This window comes from Guillardia theta, assembly GCF_000315625.1.
Source record: "Guillardia theta CCMP2712 unplaced genomic scaffold GUITHscaffold_221, whole genome shotgun sequence".
In the NCBI taxonomy this organism is placed as follows: Eukaryota; class Cryptophyceae; order Pyrenomonadales; family Geminigeraceae; genus Guillardia; species Guillardia theta.
In genome coordinates, this window is record NW_005434455.1 from 54,269 (window position 1) to 75,409 (window position 21,141).

At 56.1% G+C, this 21,141-nt stretch overlaps 7 protein-coding genes across 7 annotated transcripts; 2 read left to right on the forward strand and 5 right to left on the reverse strand.

Annotated features, from left to right (window-relative positions):
• Positions 1-1,017: 1,017 nt before the first annotated feature.
• On the reverse strand, positions 1,018-1,704 carry GUITHDRAFT_46116 (hypothetical protein; the record flags this gene model as incomplete). Its single annotated transcript, XM_005819483.1, has 1 exon — positions 1,018-1,704. A coding segment is annotated over one exon (687 nt), but the record flags the coding sequence as incomplete, so codon positions are not given.
• Positions 1,705-6,196: 4,492 nt separating this feature from the next.
• On the reverse strand, positions 6,197-8,080 carry GUITHDRAFT_82201 (hypothetical protein; the record flags this gene model as incomplete). Its single annotated transcript, XM_005819484.1, has 4 exons — positions 6,197-6,364; positions 6,410-6,500; positions 6,645-6,732; positions 7,006-8,080. The coding sequence occupies 4 exons, from the start codon at positions 8,078-8,080 to the stop codon at positions 6,197-6,199; spliced, it is 1,422 nt and encodes a 473-aa protein (XP_005819541.1).
• A 453-nt stretch (positions 8,081-8,533) lies between these two features.
• On the forward strand, positions 8,534-9,616 carry GUITHDRAFT_121271 (hypothetical protein; the record flags this gene model as incomplete). Its single annotated transcript, XM_005819485.1, has 4 exons — positions 8,534-8,851; positions 8,905-9,364; positions 9,422-9,489; positions 9,566-9,616. The coding sequence occupies 4 exons, from the start codon at positions 8,534-8,536 to the stop codon at positions 9,614-9,616; spliced, it is 897 nt and encodes a 298-aa protein (XP_005819542.1).
• Positions 9,617-9,798: 182 nt separating this feature from the next.
• GUITHDRAFT_91001 (hypothetical protein) lies at positions 9,799-12,087 on the reverse strand (the record flags this gene model as incomplete). Its single annotated transcript, XM_005819486.1, has 18 exons — positions 9,799-9,935; positions 9,984-10,085; positions 10,262-10,315; positions 10,363-10,437; positions 10,490-10,552; positions 10,594-10,638; positions 10,716-10,776; positions 10,823-10,840; positions 10,899-10,954; positions 11,001-11,066; positions 11,118-11,225; positions 11,275-11,372; positions 11,422-11,515; positions 11,569-11,668; positions 11,728-11,762; positions 11,809-11,867; positions 11,911-11,970; positions 12,033-12,087. 18 exons carry the CDS (start codon positions 12,082-12,084, stop codon positions 9,834-9,836), a joined length of 1,248 nt encoding a protein of 415 aa, XP_005819543.1. The 3' UTR covers positions 9,799-9,833.
• A 1,170-nt stretch (positions 12,088-13,257) lies between these two features.
• On the forward strand, positions 13,258-15,343 carry GUITHDRAFT_158976 (hypothetical protein; the record flags this gene model as incomplete). Its single annotated transcript, XM_005819487.1, has 7 exons — positions 13,258-13,728; positions 13,836-13,918; positions 14,098-14,260; positions 14,488-14,598; positions 14,861-15,037; positions 15,130-15,177; positions 15,293-15,343. The coding sequence occupies 7 exons, from the start codon at positions 13,258-13,260 to the stop codon at positions 15,341-15,343; spliced, it is 1,104 nt and encodes a 367-aa protein (XP_005819544.1).
• A 704-nt stretch (positions 15,344-16,047) lies between these two features.
• On the reverse strand, positions 16,048-17,684 carry GUITHDRAFT_121274 (hypothetical protein; the record flags this gene model as incomplete). The annotated part of the gene is made up of 7 exons (XM_005819488.1): positions 16,048-16,141; positions 16,247-16,323; positions 16,626-16,709; positions 16,764-16,848; positions 17,161-17,218; positions 17,275-17,371; positions 17,574-17,684. 7 exons carry the CDS (start codon positions 17,682-17,684, stop codon positions 16,048-16,050), a joined length of 606 nt encoding a protein of 201 aa, XP_005819545.1.
• Positions 17,685-18,578: 894 nt separating this feature from the next.
• Positions 18,579-20,960, reverse strand: GUITHDRAFT_121275 (hypothetical protein; the record flags this gene model as incomplete). The annotated part of the gene is made up of 6 exons (XM_005819489.1): positions 18,579-18,605; positions 18,856-19,243; positions 19,429-19,527; positions 19,713-19,846; positions 19,891-20,738; positions 20,783-20,960. 6 exons carry the CDS (start codon positions 20,958-20,960, stop codon positions 18,579-18,581), a joined length of 1,674 nt encoding a protein of 557 aa, XP_005819546.1.
• Positions 20,961-21,141: the final 181 nt, after the last annotated feature.

Consider the following 21,141-nt stretch of genomic DNA (forward strand, 5'->3'; position numbering starts at 1 on the left):
CTCCACTCGTGAGGAGGAAGACGAAGGGGAGGAAGAGGAGGAGGAGGAGGAGGAGGAGGAGGAGGATCGTTTCCTCCTACGAGTGAGGAGGCTCACAGTGCCGGACGGCTGATCCTCTACCTTGTCTCGCTCCTCCTCCTCCTGCTCTTCTGCCCCAATCTCGTACGAGTCTCTCAGCACCTTTTGCGCCTGTGCCGTCGCCTGCTGCTTCGCCTGCATGCCCTCATACTCCGACGTTCTCTCGCCTCCCCGCGACTTGCGCTTGCCCACCTTGCCGCTCGCCCAGAGCTCGAGCGCCTTGTTGAGGGAGAAGTGGGAGATGGGCATGTCGTTACTGGCCAGCAGCGCCTCCGCCTTCCTCTTCCTCTCGCTCGCTCGCGCCTCCAGCCTCGCCTTGTACTTCTGCGTCAACCGCTGCAGCTCGTCCTTGAGACTGGACCCTGCCCCTCTCCTCCCCTCTCCTCCTCCTCCTCCTCCTCCTCTAGTGCGAGGCACGTACACATCGTGCATCTGCTCCTTGGCTCGCTCCTGCAGGACCAGCAGCCGCTGCTGCATGCGGTTGGTCTTGGCGTCGTCCTTGTCCTCGCGGCTCATGGTCGCATAGCGAGGCACCGTGCGAGGAAGTTTGACGCCTTTCTTGGTCCCTGACTCCTCCATGTCCAGCTGCGCGTCCTCGTCGATGTCTTCCATCCACTCTCCCCTGTCCCATCGATCTTCGTCAAACGAGGTGTAGGGGGAGGAGGAGGAGGAGGAGGAGGAGGAGGAGGAGGAGGAAGAATCGTCGTCACTCCGGTAGTAGCTCGAGCTGTTCCACTCCGCGCTCCTCCACTTCTCCTCCCAGTCCACGTCGAAGATGCTCTTCATCGTCGTCTGCTTCTCCTGGTCGTACTTCCCAGTCCACCCTGGCGTCAGGTGCCCGTCGGGGTAGGCGCAGGTGCTGTGCTTGCATGCTCGCGCCTTGAACGCTCCGATCAGCTCCGTCCCCTTCTTCACCTCCTGCTTCAGGAACGGCTCGTGCGAGTAGTCCACCTGGTACCTCACCGGGTTGCCCCCCCCGGTCATCCACGTGTGATGGGTCACCACTACCATGGCGTGCCTGCCGGTGTTGCTGCGGGGGTAGACCTTGGAGATCCAGTCGTCCATCCACCAGTCGGAGAGGACGACGGGGTAGTAGGTCTGAAAGATGTACGAGTGCGTCCTGTGAACGAAGTCGTGCGTTAGGATCTTCCTGTTCCCGTCCTCGCACGTCGGCCCGACAACTCCGAGGAACGGAGGGTCGAAGGCAGCGAGCGAGGACACGAAGGCCCCGGCCCACAGGGTGCGGAACTCGGTGTCGTCGTTGATGCGGTAGACGAAGTCAGCCCCGTCCTCGAACGCTGCGGCCGCGAGGAAGTTGAAGATGGGTCCGGGCTTGCGCAGGACGTTGAGGAAACGGACGGAGGCGAATCGGGCGGTGATGCCCTTGTCCTTGGCGGGGGAGGAGACGTGCTTCTCGAACCACTGCGTCAGCTCCTCCCTCCTCTTTTCATCATCGTAGAACAAGTCGCCTGCGTCAAACCCGACGTACATCCGGTACTCGAAGCCTTGCTCCAGCGTCCGCAGCAGCGAGGAAAGCAGCACCATCACCAGCGGCGACTCCTCGAGCGAATCCCAGCGATACCCGCGGGAAGTCGATCCGAGGATGATGGCGATGATGGGCTGAGACAAGCCTGTTGCGAACCAATCAGCATAAAAATCCTCGTCACTCCTTCTCCTCGTCCTCGTCCTCGTCCTCGTCCTCTTCGTCCCTGTCCTTGTCCTCCCCACTCCTCGTTTTCTTCTTTCCAGTCTGCTCCTGCCTCCTCTGCTCCTGCTCCCAACTCGCCTAACTCTCTCTTCTGCTCCTACAAGACTGACCAGCAATTTGCTTCATCTTCTCCCCCGGTGCTCGAGCAGCAACGGCAGCTTCCACGCCTGCTGCTGTGGTTGTATTGTGAACTGCTGGCGGCGTCCCTTGCAGGCACTGGTCGTTCCATCCTGCCGGGTAGTGGCAGTCGCAGTTGAGAGACTTCCACCTGATACGCCGTAAGCTCCTTACCCGATCCTCCTCCTCCTTTCTATCATCATCATCATCATCATCATCATCATCATCATCATCATCATCATCGTCATCGTCGTCTTCGTAGTCATCATCATCATCATCATCATCATCATCATCATCTCCATCATTATCGTCACCACCATCACCACCAACTCACTGTTTCTTGACCGACGAGCTCGCTTGCCCCCAGTCCACACCGACTTCGATGCCCGCGTCCGCACGCATGGCCTCGCATCGCTTCTTGGTCTTCTTCGAGTGCTCCTTCCACCTCGCGTACTGGTCGGCTAGTCGCTTCTCGCACCTGAGGGATGCGATCAGATAGAGGCGGACGATGAGAGGGAGGAGGGAGGGAGAGTCGGTAGCAGGGAGAGGGAAAGGACATGGATGTGGAGAGGGGTGGGGGAGGTAGGAAGGGAGGACAGCGAAGGACAGCGGAAGGAGGAGCATGGGACCTGAGGCGCTCAAACAGCTCCTTCTCATCGGGCCGCGCGTCTCCTCGAAGCTTGATGATGGAGTCAAGGTTTGAGCACCTGCCAGGCCCGTCAGCTCACAAGCAGCAGCGTCACGAGTCACTTGATGCTGTCGGGATCCATGTTGGCCACCCAGTCTCTCCCTTCCATCGTGATCTGGAAAAGGTGTGAGGAGGAGGAGGAGGAAAAGAAGGAGGAGGAGGAGGAGGAGGAGGAGGAGGAGGAGGTGGTGGTGGTGGTGGTGGAAGAGCAGGAGGAGGAAGAAGATAGGAAAGCGGGAGAGGGGGGGGCAAGACAGAAGAGGAGGAGGAGAGCCAGCGAGCCAGCAAGAGGGAGGAAGGTCAGGAGAAGGGAGGACGGTCAGGAGGAGGGAGGAGGGAGGAGGGTTAGGAAGAGGGTTGAAAACGAGGGTGAACATGTCGCATGCGCACCTGCAGTTCCTGCGGGTCCTTCGCCTCCCCGTCGCTGCTCCTGCACCGGACGAGTTACTCCCTCCTCCTGCTCTCCTCATGTCCCACTTGTCTGCGGAGAGGTCGTCCTGTGGTAGGTCGGCCAGCATCTCGCTGCTTGCCGACCTGCCCATATCCTGCCTGTGCACGAAGGAGAACACGTTGAAGTGGTAGAGAAGGACGACGGCGATCTGTCCAGCAGCGTCAGCTCCGATTGCCGAAAGATATGGCGGGAAGAACCACGAGGATGAATTGCTTCTCCGTCCTGCTCCAGTTGCTGCCCTCAGCGCTGCTGTTGGCGTCTACGCGACAGGGTCAGTCTGCACACTGGGCATGCGGCGCCGCGCGAACCTCGTCTGCGATCGCTCTCGACCATGGTGGGTTGATGAAGAGGTCCTCCTCCTCTCCCTCCTCCTCCTCGCTCCTCGTCCTCCTGTTCACCACCCATGTCAGGTGAACGTCAGCTGATTATTTCCCCTTCACCGAAGATTGGCTCTTACTCCTCCTCTAGTGGGGAAGAGATAACTTCCCTCCCCCACCTATCTTCCACCCTCACCAGCACCGCTGCCTTCTCCTCCTTTCCTTCCTCGCATACCCTTTGTCTTCCTGTCTCCCGCACCCTCTCTGGAACCAAGTGCTACTGCTTTTGCCACTGCTGCTCCCTCCCTATCATTACGACTGACATGCTCGCTGCTGCTCCTGGTCCTGCTGTTCTTTCTGGTCCTGGTCCTGGTCCTGGTCCTGGTCCTGGTCCTGCTCTCCTGCTCCTGCTCCTGCTCTCCTGCTCCTGCTCTCCTGCTCCTGCTCTCCTGCCCCTGCCCTGCTGCCCTTCTGCCCTGCTGCCCTGCTGCTGCCCTCCTACTCCTCCTGCTCTTCCTCCTCCTCGTCCTCTGCCCTTCATATGACATGCCAGCATGCCCTCTCTTGCCACTACCCCCACCCCCATTTCCACACTTTATGACCCCATGAAAATAGGACACCCCACTGAGTCTATTAGCGTCCTTGTGACTCGGCATGACAGCTGGAGGGAGCAGTAGAGGGCGGGAGGAGGATGGGGGAGAGGGAGGGAGAGGGAGGGAGAGGGAGGGAGAGGGAGGGAGAGGGAGGGAGAGGGAGGGAGAGGTGGGAGAACGGAGATAGAGTGGAGGAGAGCAGGAGGAGGCAACAGGAAAGGTCGATTGAGGCAGATCTTTCATCCTCATCGTTGCTTTCACGTTGTATTAGGTTGATTGTATTACAACACCTCTCGCAAAGGGGAAATGACGGCAGAGCCACGGCTATGTCGGGCTGCTGCTTCAGGTAGAGCCATCAGGAACAGCAGCGGCGGCAGCCGTCTCCTGTGCAACAGTGCTCAGCGATAGAAGTTCGAGGGAAGAAAGGAGGAAGGGCTGGAGGGGAAAGGGAAGGCAGTAGCGGTAGGGGTTCTCACATTCTTCTCCTCCTCTCCCTTCTCTTGCTTGATCCCAACCTTGAATTCCTCCTTCACGTCCTTGTTCTCCTCCTTCACGTCCTTGTTCTCCTCCTTCACGTCCTTGTTCTCCTCCTTCACGCCCTTCTTCTCCTCCTTCACGTCCTTGTTCTCCTTCTTCACGTCCTTCTTCTCCTCCTTCACGCCCTTCTTCTCCTCCTTCACGTCCTTCTTCTCCTCGTCCTTGCTGCTGGTGGTTCCGAGGATCTTGTTCGACAGGGCCTGTAGAGAGTCAGCTGCAGCTGCAGCTGGGCCTGTCCTCCTCACCTGCAGCTCATACTTGGAGACGAATAAAGTGATCTGATGGGTTCCTCGCCAACCCTGCAAACGCATCTTTAGTTTCTACCTCTCTCCTCCTCCACCCTCTTCTTCCTCCCTCTTCTTCTCTTCTTCCTTCTCTCTCCCCCATTCTCCTCTCTTCTCATATTCTCCTCTCCCCTCCTCCTTTCTCCTCCTCCTCCTCTCTCCTCCCCTCCTCCTCCTCCTCCTCTCTCACCGCCATGAAGACAGTGTTGCTCCCCGTGTACTGCTCCGAGTTGAGCACGAGCAGGACGCATCCGCCCTGCATCCCCTCCATCTTCTCCTTCGCCCCGGGAGTTTGGAGGTCTGCCATGAGCATGCAGCCTTTCTTGAGGAACACAGAGAAATCCTCCCTGCCATCCTCCATCAGCAGCGTTCCTCTCCCTCCCGCAGGACGGCAGACTCTATTCTCCTTCACTGTTTCTGCCTCCCTGATTGTCATTCTCCTTCTCTCTTGTCAGCTTTCTCCCCTCCCTCTCCTCCTCACTTTCTCCCCCCCGTCTCCTCTCTTCCTCCCCACTCATCCTCCTCCCCTCTTCTTCCGCCTTAGCTGTCCCCTCAACTTACTTGTCAACGTTCAAGACGCGCTTGGACATGTAGGGCATGAGGAAAGGAACGCCCTCCTGCCTCAACCTGTACTCGAAGATGTTCCCCTGCCCCTGGCTCAGTCCCGCGGGAGCAACTTTCACCACCTCCCACCTTGGCTGAGTTCCTCTCGAACATCTTGACCCCCGCATGCACCTGAGGACGAGGAGGGTGAGGAGAGTGGAAGGTAACCTGAGCTTGCTCACCGTGTGGAGCTGTCCCCTGATGTCGGCGCCCAGCATCTGATGAGGTGTCAGGAGCGTGCGAGGGGAGGAAGGGGAGAGGAGACGACCTGTTTGACCTCCGCAGAGACGAAGTAGACCTTGTTTCCTGTCTCTGAGCTGCTGAAGAGCTGGGGGGCGGTCAGATGGAGCGGGAGAGGGTTACCTTCTACTGCACCTGATCAGCTGGAAAGTCTTCTTTGATGCCGTAGAACTCGCAGATGGAGTTGACGAGATTGTTGTCCTTGATAGGAACAAGGATCTCATACTTTCCTGTTGCCCGCATGTCAAAGTTTCACATCTCAACTCTTCTCGCCAAGATGCTCTACCTTTCTTCTTGGGCTTCTCCGCAGCTTTGTCTTTCTCTGCTTCTTCTTCACAAGTCGTCATCTCCCCTCACTCAGGCAGGTCGTTTGTCTCACTCTGCTCTGGCTGATCCTTCGCCTCCTCTCCTCCGTTGTTCTCTGACTTGACTTCGGTCGCCTCGCTCTCCTTCCCTTCTTGCTGTTTGCAGGAGCATCACAACGAAGCTTGTTCCTCCAACCCTCCTCCTCCTCCTCCTCCTCCCTCACCTTCACCTCCTTCACTTCGCCTGCAGTCCCAGTCGTCTCTGTTAAGTCTCATCAGAGCAAAGCCTCGCAGTCGACCTCCCTCTCACTTGTATCCTCCGACACTGACACGCTCTCCACCTCCTTCTGCTTGCTCGGCGCCATGTGGTCAGCGGTTTTCCTCAGCTTGCAGATGAAGAAAGCTCCTGTGTTCTGGTCGTGCGGGAGAACGCGCATGCACCTCTGGCAGGTAAGTCAGGAGGAGGGAGGAGAGGCAACGGGTACTACCTCCAGGTGCAGGTCTGCTGCGTCCGCAGGAGGGAACATGGACTCGGGGAAGACCGACTTGAGGTTGGGAGGAACGTCCTCCAGGTTATACCTGTGAAGACGATGAAGGGAGGACGAGGAGGGAAGGAGGGGGAGGAGAGGAACGGAGAGAAGGAGAACAGGGAGATGGAAGGCAGTGGAAAGAAGGACACACAAGGAAGAGGAGGAAGGATGCGAGAACTAGGAGAGGGTTGACGAGAAGTAGAAGGGAGTTGAAGACCATTTGTTCTCTTCCTTGCGATCCTTCACCTTCCAGGTAAGAAGTCCAGGACGCCTCTTCAGCTCTGCACAAGAATCTTAATATCAATATCCTTTCTCTCCCCTTTTTTAACCGTTCCCCTCTTCATTGCCTCCACCACAAAGAAATTCCTTCTCCCCCCTCCCCCTCGTCACCATCCATACAATTCCCATCCTCCTCCTGCCCCTCTCCTATCTCTATCACGACCACCCTGACAAACCCTGCCATCTCCATCTCTTCCTCCACTCGCATCCTCCTCCTCATCGCCTCCTCTCTCTTCCTCCCTCCTCCTCCCTCGTCGCAGCTCAACGAGCCTCACCCGGGAGCTCGTGGGACACATCCTCCAGCTCCAGACAGTTCTTGAAGCGCTTCAGGACAGCAGAGACCACCGCCTCGTTCTCGATCGGATTCATGGAGCAGGTCGAGTACACCACGATCCCTCCTGCCTCGCAGAGCTCCACCGCACGCGTGCAGATCTGCAGCTGGGTCTTGTGCAGCCCCATAGCCTGTGCGGGAGTCCACTTCCTCCACACGTCCACGTTCTTCCTCATCGTCCCATCTCCTGTGCAGGGCACGTCGGCGAGGACTCTGTCGTACCTCAGCGGGACTTTTTTCCCGTCCTCCGACTTGGCCCACAGCATCGGGATCTTCTGCGCCTCATGGTTCATGACGAGGAGCGACGGGCTGTTGATGCGCTTCATCTGGTGGATCAACATGGAGCACCTGTCAAGATCCGCATCGTTGGCTATCACGATCCCCTTGGGCACTCCATTCGCCCCGCACTGAGCATGCACGAACTCGAGGAGCTGGGAGGTCTTGGACCCAGGAGCCGCACACATGTCGAGCACACGGTGGTGGGGCTTCACATCCATGAGCAGAGGAGGGATCATGCTCACAGCCTCCTGCCTCGTCAGGTTCCCGGTCTCGGTCTCAGCGATGAGGTACTTGTGGAAGCGCTCCAGCACAGCCGTGCGCTTGATGGCCTTCTTGCTGATGGACATTTGCCATGCCAGCTCCTGCGGGTACCAGGGGATCAGCTTTGGAGGCTGCAGCCTCTCGTCGTCTTCGTCCATCTCCACGTCCTCGACGTGCAGGTCGGTGAAGCGAGACTTGAGCTGCTCTCTGATCTCGTCGGCAAAGGTGCAGACGGGGGAGATGCGGAAAGTTGTCGGCAGCGTGTCGCGGCATGCCTTGAGGAAGTCTTCCCATTCGGACTCCGGCACAATGTTCTGCACCTTGTAGTAGTCCTCCATGCTCTTGTTCTGCTTCTCCAGCTCAGGCCAAGAGTTTCTGTCATCGAAACCTTCTCTCTTCTGTCTCTTGCCACCCCTGCCGCCCCTGCCGCCCCCCCTGCCGCCCCTTCCGCCCTTGCCTCCTCGTTGTCTTTTCCCCATCCTGCAAGCCTGCGGGGCAAGAATCAGGACACGAGCGAGAGCAACAAAGAAAAATCATTATGATGGGATAGCAAAACCATCTCAGTGAGAATAGGAACAAACGATGAACCAGGAGCCACTCGACCCAATCTCAACACACCATTTTCTCCGGCTTCCAGGCCCACCACAAATGTTCACCTCTATCTACACTCCACCATCTGATTCTCTCTTCTCCGTCCCCCCTCTTCTCCTCTCTCTCCTCTCTCCTTCCCTCTCCTCGTCCTCGTCCTCTTCTCCCTCTCCCTCCCCCTTCCCCCGCAGAGCTCTGAGCATGGCACGTGCGGCCGCATTGCGCAAGAAACGATTCGTTTCTATAATAACCGATGCAACGGGCGAGTCTACTACCCACCTCACACAGTAGTGGTCCAAATAGGGGTAGGGGTCATTCTCCACAAACTTTCTTGTTGGCGGGCAATGGCGGAGGATGCGCTGCAAGCCGCCATGGAGCTCCTAGACCGCATGGAAGATTCGTACACAGAGCTAGTAAGAAAGCAAGAGCAACACAGACTTGTTGTGAAGAAGAGCAATCTCGACGAACAAAGACACCAGGTCACTGTGAGGGAGAATGCACAACTCAGAAAGCAATTGTCAATCGTCGCTTCAAAACTCAAGCTGGGATTGAAAGAGATCGAACGTTTGAGCAACCAGAATGCAGAAGTCAACAAACAGCTGATACAATCAGCGAATCAATGGTCGATACTGAATAGGAAATTAGAAGAGCAAGAAGCAGAGGTATTCAACTGTGCTCTTGATTTGTACGAGGTAATTTTGCTCTTTGTGATCAGATCGACGATCTCAAAAGCAAGCATGAAAAGGAGAAGGAAACCTTAACTTTTCAAAAAGATACAGAATGGCAGAAAAAAATCAACAAAGCATCTGATTCTTACGAGCTGAATGTTATATTTTTAATAGCGTTGGCCTTCAACATGAGTGATGATTCTGCAGATGAAACAAGCACAAGAAAAACATGCCAAGGAGCAAGCGAAGCTAAGATCAGAATACGAAGAAAGATTATTCTCAATTTCGTTGTCGAGAAGCAGCAACTCCAGGCATGCCATTGTACTGGTGTAAAGCAGAACCAACCTCAACTTGTTGCAGCACGATTTCCGAGGCATGTTTACAACAGAGACTCGGCGAGCTCAGAGAAAAACTGCAAGAGAGCGAAAGAGAAAAGGCAAAATTGCGAGATGAAATCAAGAATCTTGAAGCTCAAATCAATGTCCAGAATATCAGGACGGGCTTCCCGTACGGTGGACATTTTTGATACTACTCGAGAAACAAATCGCTTACTTCCCATCGCAGTTGCCCCGGAACGGAGTGCTAGCCAGAATGAGAACTTGACCACTAAGGGGATACCAGGAAAAGATAAGGTTGGGCCTCCTTTCAATCTTCATCTGCTCACATTAGCTACAAGCCGACGAACAACTGTAACTCCAAATCGAAAAGAACCCGAAGCTCTACCAAGCAGAGGCCATGCGACTCTCCATCTGCATCTAAAAGACAGAAGTTAAAGTTGATACTTTGCCTTTCTTTTTTGGTTAGACTTTTCTCAACTTGCAATCAGGTTTGTTAAGGGACAGGACGACGGTGATCCTTTCTCGTACAATTGACAAGCAATTGTTCCAGCCATCGGTTTGCACCGTTAGCTTTTCGTGCTATATGAAGATAGTCAAAACAAGGCTTTCTAAGTCCGTTTACGAAAAAACATTTGATCTCAGCTCTGGTGATTGATATTCAACAACTTTGCAAATTCATCTGCACTCATCCCTGTACACCTCATAAGGTAATCGTTTGCACTCTCTCCCGTGGGGGTGACCTGCTTTTGATTTCAGAAGGGGAAAGTGCACAGTAGATGGGAACTTGCCATCGTCTTAGCCTTGATGATATCATCCATCTTGAGAGGCCTGAGATCATTTGAGCAGTGTCGCTTCTCAGATCTGCTCTCCTGTTCGATCAGCTCTTGCACCTGCATAACCAATCAACAACCGCCATCCATCCTTCCTCTTCCTGTCTTTTCGAAAAGAAAACATGATGATCATCATGTCCTGTTCTCCCCCTCCCCTGCTACCATCTCCGCCTCCGCCTCTTTCGCCTCAGAGCATTTTCCTTATCATCACATCCATTGTCACCATCCGGTCTCACCGGGGCCAACAAAGCTGCACGGCAAAGTTCTTTGAGGTCGCTTCCACTATATCCCTGAACAGACTCGTTGATGCCGAGAAGCACAAGCAGGGCATATCTACCTCCGTCTCCTTTGACAGTTGGACGAAGTCGAGCTCCTCTGTAACCTCGTGGGAAAGGATCTTCCTCAGAATCTCCTATGTTCAAAATCAATCATTCCTGATACACACTTTCCAAGCAAGCCCACACCTCTCTTTGCTGTGCACCGGGGACATCGATCAAGAACGACCGTGGCATACGACGTAAAATTGCCTGTAGCTTGTCAGATTCTACTACGATAATTGAAACATCACTTTGTCAATAGCCCATGGCCGATTCGTAGCACCGATGACAACAACCTAGTAAACTCACGAGTTAGGAAATTTCTACTTTGCAATGACAATTGCAGGTAGGCCAGTTTGAATCTGACTCATACTTGTGCAGATGATTCTGTCGAAAGTCCATCCCACAGGGCCATGAATTCAGACTTCATGTTGCTAAAGAAACTTTCAATCTCCTTTCCATGCTCTCAAATCGTAATACCAGCTTGCTTCATACTCTCTATCAAAGCAGTGAAATCAGCTCGAAAGTCTGATCGAAAAACGAGAATATGGCTTACCCGTCTTTCCTCTCACGGAGGAAGGAATCTATCTCGTCAATAAAAATGATGGTGGGCTTTTACGAACGAGTCATTCTGAATGTTACAACAGATCGAATGTACCTGCAGCTTCCAAGCTAAGGTGAAGACAGCTCGAACTAACTTCTGCGACTCCCCAAACCACTTGTCCTGTGTGCCAACAATGACTCATCCAATAACATACAACCAAGGCATGGGTACCTGCAGCGTAGACAAGCTCACATTCAGAAATACAGCTCGAGTCTCCTTGGCGATGGCTTTTGCCAGCATTGTCTTTCCTGTCCCCGGAGGGCCATAGAATAGCACACCCTGCATCATGAACCTGAGCCAGCGCTCCTTTCTCCTTCCAAAGATTCACCCGAGGAGGCCGAAGCAGCTTTCCACGGGTGAACAGTTCAGGCCTGCAGAAAGGGAGAACAACGATTTCTCGTATCCTCTGCTTCTGCTCCTCAAGACCTTGGGAACGACTCAGGCATGGGGACAAGAGTCATCCGACTGGTTCAACCTCCGATGTCGTCGAATGTGACATCAATAGATGCTGGATTGACAGCTTCCTTCGCGATGACATCTTCGTGCTCGTCGGTCTTGATATCATCCCTCTAGTGGGTAAGACAAGTGACTTCTCTTGCTCACTATGTAGAACGTGCCTCACCCCAAGGCGTCGCAGCAGCTCCTTTCTTGACCTCTGAGCAGACTGACGTTGTTTGTGCTGCGGGTCCAACATGGTGATGATCCAGCGGGTCGCAAGGAGGCTGTCTCAAGAAGGTAAATGAAGCAAGCCGAATCAACCAGACAAAAAAGGAACAATCACCTCAGACCAAACGAAATACCAAGCTTGATGATGAGCTGAACAGCAGTTCAGTTCTTTTAAATACGAGGAACAAGTGTTCACCTCCCACACACGCGGATCAACTCGCCCCAAGGCCTTAGTCACAGCATTCACTGATCTGTCTAAGAGTTCTTTAGTTTCACGAATCACATAAAAAGCATCAACCAGAAATCGCTCCACCGTCACAGTGCGCGAGAAAAGGGCGAAAGACAATCTTGAGAAAGCCTTTTCAAACGAGAGATCAGCCTCAACTTCATAAAATCCTTCCATCATGTCATCCGACTCACCCTGCAAGTGCGCTCGACGGGGGTTGATGACAGACGTTCCTGGATCTGCCATCTTCAAAGATAAAGTCAACGGATGCCAATCACATTGCAGCTTAGCATTCACTCTTGTGTTTTGAACATTGACTTCAATCTCGGAAAGTATAGCCGATACATCTCTTCGAACCATCTCCATCCCTCGTGCCCTTTCTATCAAAAACTCTTTTCCCCTCCCCTCCTGATCCATTTTCCTAGTTTCTACCAACTTCAACCTGCATTCCATTCATCGGTCGTTGTGATCATCCATGATCTATAGTTCGCTCATTTCCTCCCCTCCCTCTCCTCCCCCTCCCCGCTCTTCTTTCCTCCCACAACTTGTCTGCATGGTTTGCAGGCCCCGTATAACCCCACCCCCCTTCCTCTACCCACCCCATGTTCAAAGTACCCCTCATTTTCTCTCTGACTACCCCCATCTTTTCCGTATGATACTACCTCACACTTTTATGCCACCTCACCACCCTACCCCTTCTGATACCTTCTAAGTACCCCTGATTTCCCCTAGACTATACCCCACCCTTCAAATCTGTCCCTACCCCACTGTTCCCCATCCAGTACCCCCCGATTTTCCATCAGATTTTTAGGACCCCCTGACAATACGTTTCTTCCACCTTACCCCACCCCCTCCTATATCGATTTCGGGTCAGAGTACCCCTATATTTCAGCCGTAAATCACCCCTGAGAAAAGGAGGGGTACACCACCCTGCCGACCATATAAGAGAAAGAATGTAGGGAAAGTGAAGCAACGACATGGGAGGCAGAGGGCGAGGAGGAGGAGGGAGGGAGGGAGGGAGGGGAGAGGTGGAATGGGAAAGATGGTGGAAGGAAGGGAGAGAGAAGGAGAGCGAGCAAGAGCGACAGGCACATAGAGGAGGAGGGAGGAGGAGCATGGAAGCCGACTGAGCTCAAAAAGTTTGTTTTGCGATCTTCTTGCGTTTGACTTCGGTTCTTTCAGAGCATGGTGCGACTCAGGTATCTGGTGTCCTCTGTGTTTGTTCTTCTTCTATGCTCGAGCTCGAGCATGGCGTACATCGTCCCTGGCTACGGCAGGCTACCCCTTAAGACCCAGCCTCAGTTTTCAGCGCGAAGTTGTGCGTCCTGGCGGAGTGCGGTCAGACCGAGGAGCGCAGTGATGACAGCAGCGCCAGGTAGGATGGCAGAGGAGGAGGTGAAGACCGTCGACGTTGGAAGGATGTACGATGGCTTTCATCATGTGGAGATGTGGGTTGGGAACGCCAAGCAGGCAGCCTGCTACTTCATGGCTAGGTTTGGCTTCCGGGAGGTGGCGTACAGAGGGCTGGAGACAGGAAGCAGAGATGTCGCTACGCATGTGGTTGAGCAAGGAACGATCAGGTTCGCGTTCAGCTCTGCTCTCACGCCCGGCAACGAGATTATGAGCCAGCACCACTCTCGGCATGGGGACGGAGTGAGGGATGTGGCGTTTGTGGTGAAGGACTGCAGAGCAGCTTACGAGGAGATCATGAGGAGAGGAGGAAGGAGCATCGCAGAACCTCGAGAGATCAGCGACGAGCATGGCAGCGCGATCGTTGCCACCATTGCCACATACGGTGACACAGTCCACACGCTAGTTGAGAAGAGGGGGTACAATGGTCCTTTCCTGCCCGGCTTCCGTCAAGTCTCCACCGTCGACCCTCTGACCGAGGTCTTAACCTCCTTGCTGCTGCTGCTGCTGCTGCTGCTGCTGCTGCTGCTGCTGCTGCTGCTGCTGCTGCTGCTGCTGTCTGATCTAATTGGACCCGTTGCCTTCAGTTCACGGCTAGCCCGAAGCTCGAGTTCATCGATCACGTTGTTGGAAACCAGCCGGATGATGCGATGGAAGCTGTTTGCGAATGGTAGTCGTTGTTCCTGCATCCCTCTTCATCCCCTTCATCCTCAATTCATCCTGATCACCTCCCATCTTTAAGCCAACCATCCGCCTCGAAGTCACAATCGCTCTCACTACCTCTCCTCCCCTCTCCTCCTCCCCTCTCCTCCTCACACTCCAGCGCATTCGCTATGACACGTTCGGCAGGTACTCGGACGTCATGGGCTTTCGGCGCTTCTGGTCGGTGGACGACAAGCAAGTGACGACGGAGTACAGCTCGTTGAGGTCTGTGGTGATGACCGACGAAGAGGAAAGCATCAAGATGCCCATCAACGAGCCAGCGCAAGGCCTCCGCAAGAGCCAGATCCAGGTGCGAGGAGAGGAGGGAGCGGAGAGAGGGTGGAAAGGAGCTGAGGACAAGAGGCAAGAGGACGAAGGGAGGATGGGAAAGCAGGATGGAAGTGGGATGGATGGAGGGATGGATCAGGGGGAGGGAGGAGAGGGAGGGAGGAAAAAGGAGAGGAGAGGAGAGGAGAGGAGAGGAGAGGAGAGGAGAGGAGAGGAGAGGAGAGGGAGGGAGTTGATAAGGATGTGCAGGAGTTTGTGGAGTACTATGACGGGCCGGGAGTGCAGCACATTGCTCTTCGAACCTTCGACGTGATTCACACGGTCAAGACGTTGAAGCAGCGAGGAGTCGAGTTCCTCAAGGTGAAGACGGGGTAGGGAGAGGAGGGAGAGTAGGGGAGAGCAGGAGCAGCAGCAGGAGGTAGGAGCAGGAGGAGGCAGGAGGAGCACGGAGGAGGAGGCAGGAGGAGGAGGCAGGAGGAGGAGGCAGGAAGAGTAGGGGGAGGAGGCAGGAGGAGGCCGGAGGAGGAGGCAGGAGCAGGAGGAGGAGCAGGAGGAGGAGCAGGAGGAGGAGGCAGGAGGAGGAGGCAGGAAGAGTAGGGGGAGGAGCTCACAGCTCTTGCAGGTGCCATCGGCCTACTACGACGACCTGGAGAGGAGGCTCAAGGAGGCAGGGGTCACGATCAAGGAGGACCTCTCTGTGATCCGCAACCTCAACATCCTCGTTGACTTCGACGAGACCGGCTACCTCCTCCAGATCTTCATGCGCCCCATCCAGGACAGACCGACGCTCTTCCTCGAGGTAGGACAGCTCCTCTCCCTCCCCTACATTCTCTCTCGCTCTCGCTCCTTCCCCCCCCCCCCCCCGCTCCGCTCGCTCCTCACTCTTCACAGATCATCCAGCGGCAGAAGCACGAGGGCTTCGGGGTTGGAAACTTCAAGGTACCTCCTCCTCTCCTCCCTACTGCCCCCCTGCTCCTCGTTGTTTCCAGTGGTGGTGCTCCTCCTCCACCACCACCACCACCACCACCACCACCATAATGCTTACCGCATGCAGGCTCTCTTCGAGGCCATTGAGAGGGAGCAGGAGCTCCGCGGTAACTTATAAGGACGATGTTATTGAATATGTAAAGCTTCCGTGAAAGCTACTTCTCCTCCTCCTCCCTTCTCTTCTCCTCTCCTCCTCCCTGCTCTCATTCATTCTCTCCTTCTCATCCCCCTTGGCCTGTCCCGTTCAAGTGCGGCTCACTTGCAGGTGAAGTCTCCCTCCTGTCCTCTTCTCTCCTCGCTTCCACGTCCTCCAGCAGTTCGCGATACCCGGCGGTGACCGCCAGCTCCTGCTAGCACGTGAATCTCGAGCCGCAACCCTCCAGTCGACTCGCCCCTCTAGTCCACTGCTCTCTTCCTCCCTGCCCTGCCCTGCCCTCCCCGCTCTCCCTTCCTCCTCTCCCCTCCTCTCCCCTCCTCTCCCCTCCCCGCTCTGCCTTCCTCCTCTCCCTCCCCTCCCCTCCCCCCTCTCCCTCCCTCCTCTCCTCACCTGCATGGAGATCTTGTACGCTGCTCTCATTCGCTCGCTGCAGGCTCGGAGCAGGAGGGAGACACTCTCGCTGTCCTGTAGGACCGTCGCTACTGGCAGAGCCCACGAGAGCACCTGCAAGCTCGCCATAGTAAATGAAACGCGCCTCCCTCCTGCCTCCCTCCTCCTGCCTCCTGCTGCCTGCTGCTGCCTGCAGCCTCCTTCCTTTCTTCAAACTTCATTCCTCCCGGCTCCCTTCTCCCCTTCCTTTCCCTCCTCTTCCCTTCTTCTCCCTCTCACTCCTCCTCTTCCTCGTCTCTCACCTCCCACTGCTGCAGCCGCTCAAGGAGGTGCGACAGCAACTTCCATGTCCGCCCGTCTCCCAGAAACCTGCGACAACCTCAAACGAAGAGAAAAAATGCTCCTCCTTCTACTCCTCCTCCTCCTCCTCCTCCTCCTCCTCGTTCTCTTCCTCCTTCTCTTTTCACCCCTCACCTTCTTCCTTGCTTGGAGTTGTCGGGCTGCCCGAGCGAAATCAAGCTCGACGAGAGAGCTGGAACAGGAAGCAGAAACTGAATCAAGACGTCAGCAAGAGACAGATCAAGTTGTGATGGGGGAAGCATGATGATGATGATGATAATGATGATGATGATGATGATGATGATGATGATGATGATGTTGTTGTTGTTCATGATGATGATGTTGATGATGATGGTGGTGATAATGTTGATGACGATGATGATGTTGTTCTTGATGATGTTGATGATGATGATGATGATGATCATGATCATGATGAGGAGGAGGAGGACGGGGAATGAGAGGCAGGACGAGGAAGGTGCGGAGGGACTGAAAGAGGGCAGGAGCAGTAGGGCACCTGTTTGTGAAGAGTCCTGACTGAGGAGGCGAAGTCACCCGAGACGATCTTCATGTCTTGGACATCCTTCTTGGTGACGAGCAGCTGGGTGAGGTGAGAATCAGCTGGTGAGCAGCTGGCGTTTCCTCCTCGCTCTACCTCGAGCTTGTCGCTGGTCACCAGGTAGAGAAGCTGCGCGACGGAGTAAAGCTGAGAGGTGGCGAAGAGACTGGCAAGATGCGACCTGAGGAATCATGAGGAGGAGGAGGAGGAGGGGGAGGAAAAGGAGGCGGAGGCGGAGGCGGAGGCGGCGGCGGAGAAGGAGGAGGAACAGGAGGAGGAGGAACAGGAGGAGGAGGAACAGGAGGAGGAGGAGGAGGAGGAGGAGGAGGAGGAGAGGTACTTAGAAAAGAACTCGATGCTGCATGGTGGTCCCATCGCCAACGGCATCGAGTCCAGGGGAAGGGCGCATGCCGAAGAAGATCCCGACGCTCCTAGGAGAAGAATAATCATGCCTTCATTCCTCCTCCTCCTCCTCCTCTCCGTCTCGCTTCACCTGCTCGTCTCGAACTTCACTTCCCGCTCGATCGCTTCCTTCGCTCGCTCCAAAAAGTCTGCGTGCCTTTCATGTCCTGCCCTCTGCCCCTCCCCTGCCTCCTCCTCCTCCTACCGATCAACTCTGCCGTCAGCTGATGCTCGCGAGCGTGTAAGGAAGCTTGAAGTACAGGATGGCCATGACGTAGAGCTGCTGCTGGACCAGACCGCGCCTGAAGTGACGGAGAGGTGAGAGGAGAGAAGAAGGGAGAGATAAGGAGAGATAAAGCGGGAGGAGGGAGGAGGGAGGAGAGAGGAGGGAGGAGGGAGGAGGGAGGAGGGAGGAGGGAGGAGGGAGGAGGGAGGAAGAAGAGGAGAGAGATAAGGAGCGATGAATAAGGAGTAGATTAGCAGAAAACAGAGGAGGCAACGTACCTGGATGATGGCGAGAAAGTGTCCAGCGACTCGAGGACGAGCTGGGAGACAGTCGTTGAGCAGACGCTCGGGATCGTTGCCGGCAGGAAAGAGAAAAGGCCAGAGCTTCATTTCCACCTGCAGCAACAGAAGGAGGAAGAGGGAGGAAGAGAGAGGAAGAGGGAGGAAGAGGGAGGAAGAGGGAAGGAGCAGGCAGGAGGAGATATCAGAGGTGTAAGAGAGCAGGCAAGTCCTTGACCTTCCTCGCACAGCCGGCAACCGCGTCATGATAGACGGGAAGGGAGCGAAGGAGTGAGAGTACGTCTGCTACCTTCACCCCCTGCCGCAATTGTCAGTGTGAGCAGAACAACACGAGGAGATCAGAAGTGAGGAGAGGGGAGGAGGAAGAGGGGGAGGAGGAAGGGGAGGGATGAAGATAAGAAGAGAGGGAGAAAGAGGGGATGGGAAGGAGAGACGGGAAGGAGGCGGAGGAGGAGGAGAAGAAGAGAGGAGGAGGAGGAGGAGGAGAAGAAGAAGAGAGGAGGAGGAGGAGGGAGAGGAGGAGGAGAGAGGAGAGGAGAGAGGAGGACCGGGATCGGGCGGCGCTGGGACTCGCGGTCGAGGGCGAGGAAGAGGAGGAGCTCGGCGGAGTAGGGCCAGTGCTTGGAGTGGGAGATAAGGCTGATGGTTTTGACTGCCGCCGCTGCCCCGAACTTGGCGAGGACATGGCCGACGACGAGGTGGAGGAGAGGATGCGTGAGAACGGACACCCCCCCAGCTAGCGAGACGGCCTGCTGGCATGCTGCCAGCGACGCTCTTCCTGCTCGTCCTCCTCCCAGTGTGAGCCGGGAGACGACCGGAGAGGCGGCAATGATGTGGGTGGAGCAGCGGGAGGTCCCGAGAGGAAGGGAGTCGAGGCCGAGGGGGAGGACAGGGGAGGAGCCCAGGAAGTTGAGCATGGGCTCCCATCGCATCCTTCCTGAGGCGCCGCTGCCGCAGGTCAGGAGGAGGACGAGGATTCCTCTCTTAGTGGCCAGCCAGAGCTCGAGAAAGCTGCGAGAAAGTGAGAAGAACGGAAGGAGGAAGCAGCATGCGAGCGCCGGTCTGAAGCAGAAGCAGGAAGGAGGGGGGCGAGGGGGCGGATAGCATCAAGTGGAGGAGAAAACGAGGACGAAGAGTAGAAGGGAGGGAGGAGGGAATGGCGAGAAGTAGGTAAAGTAGGGAGGGAAGAGGGCGAGGGAGGAGGAGATGGGGAGAAGAACAGGGAGGAGTACCATGACGGGATCAATCGCGATCTTGTGACCCAAAAATCGTCAACCTCCGTGGCCAGCACCTCCAGTTCTACGTTGTCCTCCTCCTGCACTACCGCCAGATCCCCGTTGACGAAGTGGAGGAGGCAGGCAAGTCGGCCGGTCCCCTGGTCCTGCTCCTGCAGCTCCTGCTCCTGCCTCCCGTCCGAGGGTACCGGAGCATCGCCGCCCTCGAGGTCGAAGAGTGAGATGGACTCGGGGTGTACAGCCCAGCTGAGCTTGCTGCTGCTGGTCTTGTGGAAGGAGGCAGACCTTGTCCTGCCCGTCACGTCCTCCTCCAGACCAAGGAAGGACCAGAAACTTCCGGCGCCGCCCGAGCCCAAGGAAGAGAGGAGAGGATGGGTATGGTCCCTGACGCTGACGCGGTACCAGTGCAGACACCTGCTGCCTCTCAGCTGGGAGGCACTTGGGGAGGAAGGGAGGGAGAAGGAGTAAGGTGGAGGATTGGGCAAGAGGAAGGAGCACAGTGGAGAAGGAAAATGGAATCAGAAGAGGAAGGAGGAGGGGGGGGGGGGGGAGGAGGCGAGGTGGTGGTGGTGGTGGAGGAGGAGGAGGAGGAAACCAACCTTGACTCGTCCATGACCACGAGCGCATCTTTATGGCAGTCAACAGCCAGCGGCTTTCTGTCTAGGGGGATGCGGAGAATGATCGAGAGGAAGTCCAGCCTGCAAGGACGTGATGAGCCTGACATAGCAACGTTCGGCGGCGGCAGTGGCAGTGGCAGGAGGGGAGGGACGAGAAGAGGGACATTGAGAGGAAGGAGGAGAGGGAGGGGGGGAGAGCGGGGAAGGAGGAACGGAGGAGGAGAGATGTAGCAGCAGCAGCAGCAGCAGAAGGAGATAACTCTTACCTCTCTCGCGAGAAGAGTAGGATCTCATAGGAGGACTCTGAGCTGCTCGAGCTCGTGGCGGCTCCTGGCGTCTCGTTGAGGAAGAGGATGCAGTGCTGGAGCCACAAGAGCCCAGCACACAGCAGCGAGTACTCCTGCCGTGCTCACGTCACCCTCCCCCTCCTCACACGCCTCCCACCTGGTGCACGTCGCCGAACAGCCGCCAGCGCGACAGGATGCGATCGAAGACACAGAAGCCTCGAGTGCAAGACACGGCGAGGAAGCGCTCGGACTCGTCCATAGCCGCGTGAGTGACGCTTCCCCGCTCGTCGGTGTAGGCGTCAGGGAGGAGGATGTGTAACCACCCCTCTCCACCTAGCGAGGTCGGCAGCCCCCCCAGAGGATCGTCGGCGTTGTAACTTTCCGCCCCCTTGGCGAGGGACGAGATCTCCGTGCGCAGAACAAGCAGGCGATCTTCGCCCTGGAGGACCGAGCGGTCTGATCCGACTCTGCTTCCTCCTCCACTGCTCCTACTCCGCGTGTTGAAGGAGGGGCGCACAAGCGACAGCTCGTAGATGTACCCGTCGGACCCTCTTGAAACAAGCAGCTTGTACCCGTCCCCGCTCCAGCACACTGCCCCATTCTCTCCCTCATGCAGGTCCTCCTGCGCAGCGGAGAGGGCAGGGACCATCACTCGATGCCCCTCCGCCTCCTCCCCAGCAGGTCGGAGAGCTGTTCCCGTGCAGCTCCCGGAGAAGGACCAGAGCTTGAGGTAGTTCCCGGTCCTCTTTCCTCCTGCATACAGGCACGCCAGGGTACTGCAACCGCTATCCCACGCCATGGCCGTCACTGCGCAGCCCTGCATCCCTCCCTGAGCCTCTGCGAGCATCTCTCCGAGCGGCTCCACCCTCAGCTGATCACCAGATGGGCTCTGCTGGACGTTGAACGACAACACGGTGCCCCTCCTCGTCCCCACATAGACCCAGCATGACAGGGGGGAGTGCTCTTGCCGAAGGCTACGCAGGAGCTGTCGGTGGGAGAGAGCGTCTGCTTGCAGCAGAGAGTCCTCCTGCCCTCCTCCTCCTGTTGACCGTCATCGCCCTTTTCAAAGCGCAACCAGCTGAAACGAGATCGAGTCTCCTCCATCTGCTCAGGCGCCTGGGCGACTGCTGACGATCCCTCTTTCTGCACGAAGGCGTAGAGACCATTCTTGAGGTTTGAACAGATCTGCTTCATTGCCGTCGGAAGAGATGTTTCGACCTCTGACATGTCGATGGTCACTACTGCTCTCGTTACCTCCTCTTCCTCCTCCACGTTGAGATGTTGTCTTTTCTCCTGCTGAATTCTGGTCTCTTCCTTCACTCCTGTATACCCTCGTTATCAGCATCCAAAAAGGCGCATTGACTTCTCCTCTTACAACCCTAAAGTTTCATCCCCCCCCCCCCCCCGC